The sequence below is a fragment of the Manis javanica genome, chromosome 14, assembly GCF_040802235.1.
Source record: "Manis javanica isolate MJ-LG chromosome 14, MJ_LKY, whole genome shotgun sequence".
NCBI classification, from domain to species: Eukaryota; Metazoa; Chordata; class Mammalia; order Pholidota; family Manidae; genus Manis; species Manis javanica.
The window spans coordinates 49,125,229-49,136,915 of record NC_133169.1 but is presented as its reverse complement, the minus strand read 5'-3'; the positions used below and the strand labels follow the sequence as shown (position 1 = coordinate 49,136,915).

Genomic DNA, 11,687 nt, shown 5'->3' with positions numbered 1-11,687 from the left:
GTATTTTGCTTTCAGTCAACATTTTATATGATTCAATTCAAGTCATTCTTAGCATATCAATCATGTTTCTTTTTTGAGTGGTTGCTCTATAGCATGCAATATTTCAAGCCTACTTTCAAATAATACTGTACTGCTTCACTGATAGTGCACATTTCCTAATATACAAATCCATTCCTAATTTCTTCCTCCTATCTCTTGTATTATTCTTGTTATTCATTTCACTTATTCATAATATATCATCATCAAATATATTGTTGCTGATTGTTTTGAAAAATCTGTTATCTGTTAGATGAAGAATAAGAAAATTAAAAATTAAAAATTGGTTATTCCTTCTCTAATACTCTTCCATTCTTTATGTAGATTTGATATTCTGACCTATATTATTTTCCTTCTCCCTGAAGTGCTTTTAATGTTGCTTGTGACAAGTCTATTTACAAGAAATTACATCAGTTTTGTTTATCTGAGAAAGTGCTTTTTCTTCTTCAGTTTTGAAAGATATTGTCACAGGATACAGAATTGTAGGCTGGTGGGTTTTTTTCTGTCATGACCTATGTATATTTCACTCCCCTCTTTTTTTACATGCATGTTTTCTAGGAAATGTGGTTTGTAATTTTCATCTTTGTTCTTCTATAGGTAATATGTTCACTCCTCTCTGGTCTCTTTCATGATTTTTAGCATGCAGTTTTCTGCAATTTCAATAAATATGCCTAGGTGTAGCTTTTTGTTGTAATTGTTGTTTAGGATTTATCCTGCTTGATGTCTCTGAGCTTTCTCTTGTGTGATTCATTGTCTGGTATTCACTTGTGTAAAATTTTAGGCAGTACTGCTTCACATATTTCTTTTGTTCTTTATTACATACTTTGTAGTTTTCCCACAGTTCTTTAATATTCCATTCCTGTTTTCTACTTGCTTATCACAGCAATTGATTTTTAACATATATGTGGTGATAACACATTAAAGTAAGAAAAATCTCCACAACTCTGCTGAAATTACATACTATAGAACAAAGAGGTACCATGCCCCAACATACCACCATCAACAGAAATTCATTCAAGATGGATGAAACAGCTAAATGTAATAGCTAAAACTGTAAAGCTTATGGGAAGAACATATGAACATATCCTGTGATGTTCAGGCAGGCTGAGATTTCTTATAAGGATGCAAGAATATTACTTATAAAGAAAATATTGATAAATGGAACTCCATGAGTATTGAAAGTAGTGTTCATCATAAGGCATTGTTGAGGAGGAGCGAAGATAATGTCATGAGTAGGGCAGCGGAAATCTCCTTCCAAAACCATGTACAGTTTTGAGAATACAACAAATACAACTATCTCTAAAAGAGAGACCAGAAGATGCAGTACAACAGCTAGGCTACATCTACACCTGTGAGAACTCAGAGACTCACAAAAAGTCTAAGACACTGTATTTATAATAGCTCAATAAGCGAGCTAAGTTAGACGGTAAGATAGTAAAGAAGCTAACCTTGAACCTTTGGTAACCATGAATCTAAAGCCTGCAATGGCAGTAAGTACATACCTTTCAATAATCACCCTAAAGGTAAATGGAATGAATGCACCAATCAAAAGACACAGAGTAATAGAATGTATAAAAAAGCAAGATGCGTCTATAGGCTGCTTACAAGAAATTCACCTCAAACACAAAGACATGCACAGACTAAAAGTCAAGGGATGGAAAAAGATATTTCATGCAAACAACAAAGAGAAAAAAGCAGGTGCTGCCATACTAGTATTAGACAAAATAGACTTCAAAACAAAGAAAATAACAAGAGATAAAAAAGGGCACTACATACTGACGAAGGGGTCACTCCAACAAGAGGGTATAACCATTATAAATATACATGCACCCCATACTGGAGCACCAACATATGTGAAGCAAATACTAACAGAATTAAAGTAGGAAATAGAATGCAATGCATTCATTTTAGGAGACTTCAACACACCACTCATTTCAAAGGACAGAACCACCAGACAGAAAATAAGTAAGGACACAGAGGCACTGAACAACACACTAGAACAGATGGACCTAATAGACATCTATAGAACTCTACACCCAAAAGTAACAGGATACACATTCTTCTCAAGTGCATTTGGAACGTTCTCCAGAATATACCACATACTAGGCCGCAAAAAGAGCCCCAGTAAATTCCAAAAGATTGAAATTCTATCAACCAACTTTTCAGACCACAAAGGTATAAAACTAGAAATAAATTGTACAAAGAAAGCAAAAAGGCTCACAAACACATGGAGGCTTATCAACATGCTCCTAAATAATCAATGGATCAATGACCAAATCAAAATAGAGATCAAGCAATATTTGGAAACAAATGACAACAATAACACAAAGCCACTTCTGTGGGACGCAGAGAAAGCACTTCTAAGAGCAAAGTATATAGTAATCCAGGCATATTTAAAGAAGGAAAAACAATCCCAAACAAATAGCCTAAGTCGCAATTATCAAAATTGGAAAAAGAAGAACAAATGAGGCCTAAAGTCAGCAGAAAGAGGGACATAATAAAGATCAGAGAATAAATAAATAGAATTGAGAAGAATGAAACAATAGAAAAAATCAATCAAACCAAGAGCTGGCTCCTTGAGAAAATAAACAAAATAGATAAGCCTCTAGCCAGACTTAGTAAGAGAAAAAGGGAAACAACACACATCAACAGAATCAGAAATGTGAAAGGAAAAATCACAACGGAAACCACAGAAATACAAAGAATTATTAGATACTACTTTGAAAACCTATATGCTAAAAAGCTGGAAAACCGAGAAGAAATGGACAACTTCCTAGGAAAATACAACCTTCCAAGACTGACCAAGGAAATAACAGAAAATCCAAACAGACCAATTAGCAGCAACGAAATTGAAGCAGTAATCGAAAAACTACCCAAGAGTAAAACCACCAGCCAGATAGATTTACCACAGAATTTTATCAGACATACAGAGAAGACATACTATCCATTGTCCTTAAAGTTTTCCAAAAAAATAGAAGAGGAGGAAATACTCCCAAACTCATTCTATGAAACCAGCAACACCCTAAAACCAAAATCAGGCAAAGAACCCAGCAGAAAAAAAAAATTACAGACCAATATCCCTCATGAACACAGATGCAAAAATACTGAACAAAATATTAGAAAACCGAATTCAAAAATACATCAAGAGGATCATACAACATGACCAAGTGGGATTCATCTCAGGGATGCAAGGATAGTACAGCATTCGAAAATCCATCAACATCATCCACCACATAAAGAAAAAGAAGAACAAAAATCACATGATCATCTCCATAGACGCTGCAAAAGCATTTGACAAAATTCAACATTCATGATAAAATTCATTTGATAAAATTCAAAATTTATGATAAAAAATATCAACAAAATGGTTATAGAGGGCAAGTACCTCAACATAATAAAGGCCATATATGATAAACCCACAGACAACATGATACTGAACAGCAAGAAGCTGAAAGCTTTTCCTCTAAGATCGGGAACAAGACAGGGATGCCCACTCTCCCCACTGTTATTCAACATAGTAGTGAAAGTCCTAGCCATGGCAGTTAGACAAAACAAAGAAACACAAGGAATCCAGGTTGGTAAAGAAGAAGTCAAACAGTCACTATTTGCTGATGACATGATATTGTACATAAAAAACCCTAAAGACTCCACTCCAAAACTACTAGAACTAATATCTGAATTAAGCAAAGTTTCAGGATACAAAATTAACACACAGAAATCTGTGGCTTTCCTATACCTAACAATGAACTAATAGAAAATGAAATCAGGAAAACAATTCCATTCACAATTGCATCAAAAAGTATAAAATACCTAGGAATAAACCTAACCAAAGAAGTGAAAGACCTATACCCTGAAAACTACAAGTCACTCTTAAGAGAAATTAAAGGGGACACTAACAAATGGAAACTCATCCCATGCTCATGGCTACGAAGAATTAATATTGTCAAAATGGCCATCCTGCCCAAAGCAATATACAGATTTGATGCAATCCTTATCAAATTACCAGCAACATTCTTCAATCAACTGGAGCAAATAATTCAAAAATTAATATGGAAACACCAAAGACCCCGAATAGCCAAAGCAATCCTGAGAAAGAAGAATAAAGTACGGGGGATCTCACTCCCCAACTTCAAGCTCTACTACAAAGCCATAGTAATCAAGACAATTTGGTACTGGCAGAAGAACAGAGCCACAGACCAGTGGAACAGATTAGAGACTCCAGAAATTAACCCAAACATATATGGTCAATTAATATTTGATAAAGGAGCCATGGACATACAATGGCAAAATGACAGTCTCTTCAACAGATGGGGCTGGCAAAACTGGACTGCCACATGTAAGAGAATGAAACTGGACCATTGTCTAATCCCATACACAAAACTAAATTCAAAATGGATCAAAAACCTGAATGTAAGTCATGAAACCATAAAACTCTTAGAAAAAAACATAGGCAAAAATATCTTTAGCATAAACATGAGTGACTTCTTCATGAACATATCTCCCCAGGAAAGCAAAACCAAAGCAAAAATGAACAAGTGGGACTATATCAAGCTGAAATGCTTCTGTACAGCAAAGGACACCATCAATAGAACCAAACGATATCCTAAAGTATGGGAGAATATATTCATAAACGACAGATCCAATAAAGGGCGGACATCCAAAATAAATAAAGAGTTGATGCACCTCCGCAAAAAGCAAATAATCCAATTAAAAAATGGGCAGAGAAGCTGAACAGACAGTTCTCCAAAGAAGAAATTCATATGGCCACCAGACACATGAAAATATACTCCACATCGCTAGTCATCAGAGAAATGCAAATTAAAATCACAATGAGATATCACCTCACACCAGTAAGGATGGCCACCATCCAAAAGACAAACAACAACAAATGTTGGCGAGGTTGTGGAGAAAGGGGAACCCTCCTATACTGCTGGTGGGAATGTAAATTAGTTCAACCATTGTGGAAAGCAGTATGGTGGTTCCTCAAAATGCTCAAAATAGAAATACTATTTGACCCAGGAATTCCACTTCCAGGAATTTACCCTCAGAATGCAGCAGCCCAGTTTGAAAAAGACAGATGTACCTCAATGTTTATCTCAGCACTAGTTACAACAGCCAAGAAATGGAAGCAACGTAAGTGTCTATCAGTAGATGAATGGATAAAGAAGATGTGGTACATATACACAATGGAATATTATTCAATCATAAGAAGAAATCAAATCCTACCATTTGCAACAACATGAATGGAGTTAGAGGGTATTTTGTTCAGTGAAATAAGCCAGGCAGAGAAAGACAAGTACCAAATGAATTCACTCATATGTGGAGTATAAGAACAAAGAAAAACTGAAGGAACAAAACAGCAGCAGAATCACAGAACTGAAGAATGGACTAACAGTTACCAAAGGGAAAGGGCCTGGGGAGGATGTGTAGGAAGGGAGTGATAAGGAGGTGTGGGAAGAAAGGGGGCAATACGATTAGCATGTATAATGTGCGGGGTGTGTGCATAGGGAGGGATGTGCAACACAGAGAAAACAAGTAGTGTCTCTACAGCATCTTACTATGCTAATGGGCAGTGACTGTAATGGGGTTTGTGGGAGGGACTTAGTGAAAGGGGGAGCCTAGTAAACATAATGTTCCTCATGTAATTGTAGATTAATTATACAAAAAAAACCCAAAAAGCATTGTTAAGAAAATGAAAAGGAAAGACTTGATGAGAAAATATTCACAGTGTATATATCCATCAAGGAATTTTATCCAGACTATTTAAAGGACTTGCAGAGTGAGAAAGGGACATACTTTGAAAATGGGCAAAATATTTGAAGAGTCACTCTGTAATAGTGCAAAAGAAGAAAATATCCACAAGGACAACATGCTGAAAAGCACACAGAAATACTGTCAACAGAGAAATGAAAATGAAAATCACAGTAAGATTTTACAATGCCTAAAATTAAAAAGATTGACAATACTAAGTTTGAACAAGGTATAAATAGAAATGAAATCTCATTATTGGTCACTGGTGTACAATAATAAGAGATATTTCAGAAAACCCCATGTAGGAAAAACATAATGATACATTCATACAATGGAATCTGAGCAACTATACAGATGAGATAAAAGTGCACCTTTATGATATGAATAATCAGAAGTTCAAAAACAGGCAAAGCTGATCTATGGTGATAGAAGTCAAAATAATGGTCATTCCTGGGCAGTAAGAACTAAAAACGGTGAGGGATAACATTATGTGATGAGAGATATAAGTGATATTTACTTGAATGTATATATCTATGAAGATTCATCAAGCTGTAAACTTAAGAATTTTACTGTATTTAAAGTATAAACCACTATATGCCAACCAGAATAGCTAAAATTAAAGAGACTAACAAGATTTGATTTTTATTAAATAATATCAGTTGATACATAGGAACATCCAAAGTTAGTTCAGACAGCTCAGGAAAATGGCTTGCTATGCGATTAAGTTACAAAATAAATTGTAATCCAATACAGCAACAGCAATTTAATAAAATATAATTTTCATGTATACAGTTTGATCCAACTAAAAATATGTTTACTAATATTATTGTATGTCATTCAGAGAAAAAAGTATCACCTGTAATATATATTGAATATGATCCAAATAAATCACGTTATCAAATACATGTCAAGAACTTAACATTGGTATAGGCTAATTAACAGAAAATGGAATTTGTGCAAATAGAAAGCACACATTCTACTTAAATGAACATGAAACATTTTCTTGGATAAGTCATATTTTAGACCACAAATTAAAAAAGATTGAGATCCCATAAAGGATTTTTTTGTGAGCTCATGGTATAAAGCTAGAAATCAGTTACAATTAGAAAACTGGAAAATTCACAGGTATGTGGAAATTAAGCAATATGCTACTGAACACCAACTGGATCAATGAACAAATCAAAAGAGATATGAAAAATTACCTTGAGATATATGGAAATGCAAACACAACATACCAGAATGTATGCTATACAGCACAGGCAGTTCTAATAACGAAGTATATAGCCATAAATGCTTATCTCAAGAAATGAGAAAAATCTCTAATAAATAACCTGAATTTCCTCTTTAGAGAGTTAGAAGATAAGAGCAAATAAATCCCAAAGTCAGCAAAAGGAAGAAAGTAACAAAGATCAGAGTGAAATAAATAGAGAATTAAAAGTTGATAGAAATATCAATGAAATTAAGAGCTGGTGCTTTCAAAAGATAACTAAAATAAGCAAACTTTACATTCACAAAGGGAAAAGGTAGAAAACACAAATATATAAAATCAGTAATGAAAAAGACTACACCTGAAAGCAGAGGTATACAAAGGATCATAAGAGACTGCTACGAAGAATTTTGCACCAACAAGTTGGAAAACAGAGTAGAAATGGGTACATTCCCAGAAACATTCTAATTTCCAAGACTTAGTTACAAAGAAACAGTAACTCTGAATCCAGTAATTACGACTATGGAGATAGAATTAATAATAAAATATCCCCAAAACAAGAGTCCAGTACCGAAAGGCTTCATGTGTGAATTCTACTGAACAGAGAAAATTAATCCCAATCCATCTTAAATTCCTCTAAAAATTAGAAGAGTAGAGAACATTTCCAATCTCACTTTACAAAGCCAGCATTATCCTGATACCAAAGCCATAAAGATGTTAAAAATCACTCAAAATTATAGACCAATATCCCTGAGGAACAGAGATGCCAAAACTCCTTAACAAAATATTAGTAAACTGAATTCAACAATACGAGTTCCACAATTAGGGGGATCATATACCATGATCAAATGGGATTCATTTCAGGTATACAGGATGAATCAACACCTATAATTCAAGCTATGTGATACTGCACATTTAAAAAAATTAAGAATGAAATAACATGGTCATCTTATTCAATGCAGAAAAAGCACCTGACAAAATGCAATATCCATTTATGAGAAAAACTCTCAACAAAGTGGGTATAGGGGAAACACCCAAAGTGGGTATAGGGGACCTCACCATAATATGACCCTTCATAAACAGCCCATAACTAACATCATACTCACATGGTAAAAAGCTAAAAGCTTTTCCTCTGAGATAAGGAACAAGACAAGGATATCCACTTGCCACTTTTATTCAGCATGGTATTGAAGACAGAACAGTTAGGCAAGGAAAAGAAATAAAAGACATACATATTGGAAAGGAAAAAGTAAAACTGTCATTATTTGTAGGTGATATGATATTAAAATAATCTAATTACATAGACTATACAATGAGCTACTTTAAAGATAAATTAAATAAACCCATTTACAATAGCATCAAAAAGAATAGTGTACCTAGGAATAAATTAAACTAACGAGGTAAAAGACCTGTACTCTGGAAACTATAAAATACTGATGACAGAAATTGAAGAAGATACAAATAAATGGAAAGATATTCCATATTGATTGATTGCAGGAGTTAATATTCTTAAAATGTCCATACCACCCAAACAATAAAAAGATTTAATGCAGACTCTACCATTAATCCAATGTCATTTTTCACAGACAAAAAAAAAATCCTAAAATTTGTAAAGAACTGCAAAAACCACAAATAGTCAATGCGATCTTGAGAAGGGAACACAATGGACTCATCATGCTCCCTGATTCAAAGCCATATTACAAAGCTATAGTAATCAAAATAGTAGGGTACTAGCAAAAAAACACATGCATACATAAATGAAAGAGCACAGAGATCCCCAAAATAAAACACATACATATTCAATTAGTTTATGACACAGGAGCCAGAAATATACTATGAGGAAAGAATAGTCTCTTTACTAAATGCTGCTGCAAGAATTGGACAGACACATGGAATAGAATACAACTGGACCACTCCCTTACAACATGCACAAAAAATAAGTAAAAATGAACTAAACATTTAAACGTCAGCCCTACAGCTATAAACTAGAAAAAAACATAGGTGGTAATGTTGTTGACAAAAGTCTTGCCATTAATTTTTTGGATCTGATTGCAAAAGCAAAAATAACAATAGAAAAAAATTAACAAGTGGGACTACATCAAACCAAAACGTTTCTGCACAGCAAAGGAATCCATCAACAAAATAAAATGGCAACCTACAGAATAGCGAAAAACATTTGCAAATCATATAACTGTTAAGTGCTTAATATGCGAAATATATGAAGAAATTACATAACTGAATTCAAATAATCCAACTAAAATATGAACAATGGATTTGAATAAACATTTTTCCAAAGAAGACACACACATAACCAAGAGGCACATGAAAGGATATTCAACATTAGAAATCATCAGGGAATTGTAAGTCAAAACTACAGTGAGCTAACACATTATGCCTATTAGAATGGTTATTATCAAAAATACAAGAGATAATTGTTGTGAATCCTTGTGCATTCTTGGTGGGATGGTAAACTGGTTCAAACACTGAAACAGTTGGGAGCTTCCAAAAAAAGTTGAAAATGGAAGTACTTTATGCAATTCCTTTCCTGGATTTTTAAGAAAATGAAAAGATTTGAAAAGTAAATGTACCCACAAGTTCTTGTAGCATTATTTACGATATTCAAGATATATGATAACAGCCTAAATGAACATTGATGAAAGAAATACTTATGGTATACTTATGTAGAATGGAATACTATTCAGTCATAAAAGATTGAACTCCTGTCATGAACATAAGTAGTCCTTTAGGGCATTATGCTAAGTAAAGAAGTCAGACAGAGAAAGACAAACATCTCAGAATCTCACTCAGATGTGGAATATAGAAAACAAACAAAAAACTCATGGAACAGATGGATGGATGAATTGGGTTACGTAGGTGAAAAGATACACACTTCCAGTTATAAACATGTAAGTCAAGGGATGTAATGTACAGCACAGCAACTAGAGTTAATAATGCTGCATTGCATATTGCAAAATTGCTAAGAAATAGATTACAAGAATCAAATCATTAATTTTTAATACTTTGTAAGCTGATGAATGTTAACTAGGTTTATTGGGGTGATCATTTTGCAATATACACACAAATATTGAATCATTATGTTACATACCTGTAAAATGGTGCATATCAATTATATCTCAATAAGAAATGGGTCTCCAAATAATCATAAGTATGAATTTTTCACAGTCATTCTAGGAAAGGTAAAAGAGTGCCCGATCTGGGTGCAACTGTCCTGTAGATGTTTAGTTCGATGAGGCTTGCCATTTATTTCTGCATGCTCACTAATCTGGATGGTTTGAGGAAATATCCAAAGTTAAAATTACTAAATCTTTCAAAATTTTACTTTACTGAAATGGTGTGTGAAATCCTAATCACATGTCCTTTGTGTCAGAGAAGTGTTTTAGAAGCTGAGAGAAACTTTCTCTAGTGAGAACTTTCTGATTTTTGAAAATGCACATTTAGAAAGGATCGTCTATCATTATTTTTGATCAGCAGAAAAGGGCAGATGGATGGATAAGAACAGGCAAGAAAAAGAGAGATGTTCTCCAACCCGTGTAAGTTGTGTCTGTAATTTCTGTAAATGGTAAGGCAGCTGTCGGTCCAGTAAAAAAAGACAAAGCAGCTCACCAGGGCCAGGATCGTGTGGGTGGCCTTGGTTTCAGGAGAGGCTCGTGGGCAGAGGCTGGTCCTGTGGACGTGCTGGACTGTCCTGCGGTGTGTGAAGAGGAGCCTCACCATGTACATACTGGTCAAGATCATGAGGGACAAGCACAGGACATCCCGTGTGACCATTGCGCCCAGAAAGGGAGATACCTTCTTTGTACAGGGTCCTTCGGAAATGCAGTACGGCAGGGAATATATTTGATTGACTTGCGTGGAGTTGTAGGGCGCGACAACATTCATGATGACCCGGATGTAGATCAGCATGTTGAGGATCCAAAACAGAAGGAAAGCAGGAAAAATGCAGGTGGAGATTCTGGGCTTGAGCCACGCACACCTAGAGTTGCTGGGAGTGATAATTACAGCCTGAAACATACTCAGCAAGGACGTTGTACAGAGGGAAAGACCCCGGCCGACTCTGAACAGGTAGAGCACTGCCTTACAACCAGCGTCATCCAGAAAATGTCTTCTTCCAAAGTAATGTATTATTTCTGGAACCCCACTGAAAAGAAGTGTCATGACATTAGCTAAGGTTAAGTGGATGAATATCCAATCTATAGGTTTCTTTGTACGACGCTGAAATAAGAGGGTATTCGTTTGTAATGTGAGTAGCAATGTATTCCCAATAAAACCAATCCCAAATTGAGAGACAAAGAATATTCCCAAAACAGCAGCATTGGACACCATTGCTTTCATCGGCCACTAATACTTTGGGTAGACTCCTGCACAGTCCTAGAAGGAGCACAGAATGGGTCGTAATCCTGAGGGAAATGACAGGCTGTATGGAGAGTGCGTGAGGCGCGGTCACTCTCTGCAGTAGGATGTGCACATGCTCTGTAACAACGGGCAGAAAATGAAGAATTAGCTCTAGAGGCATATGTCAAGCATTACTGAAGTCACTACAGTGGAATATCTGAGATGAGGTGGGGCATGCCTTGTTTATAAAACATTATTAGTCTAATTCAGAGAAATAAACTGAGCATCCTGAAGGAGAATATTCATGAAAAATACTATTTCACATTTAGAGAGATTTTAC

General features: G+C 35.0%; 1 protein-coding gene across 1 annotated transcript; it reads right to left on the bottom strand.

Annotated features, from left to right (window-relative positions):
* Nucleotides 1–10,414: 10,414 nt before the first annotated feature.
* Nucleotides 10,415–11,347, bottom strand: LOC108388484 (vomeronasal type-1 receptor 4-like). Its single transcript, XM_017646977.3, has one exon. It carries the CDS (start codon nucleotides 11,345–11,347, stop codon nucleotides 10,415–10,417), a length of 933 nt encoding a protein of 310 aa, XP_017502466.3.
* Nucleotides 11,348–11,687: the final 340 nt, after the last annotated feature.

Coding starts and splice junctions, on each gene's coding strand:
- LOC108388484 (XM_017646977.3), bottom strand. CDS start 11,347: ATGAAAGCAATGGTGTCCAATGCTGCTGTTTTGGGAATATTCTTTGTC.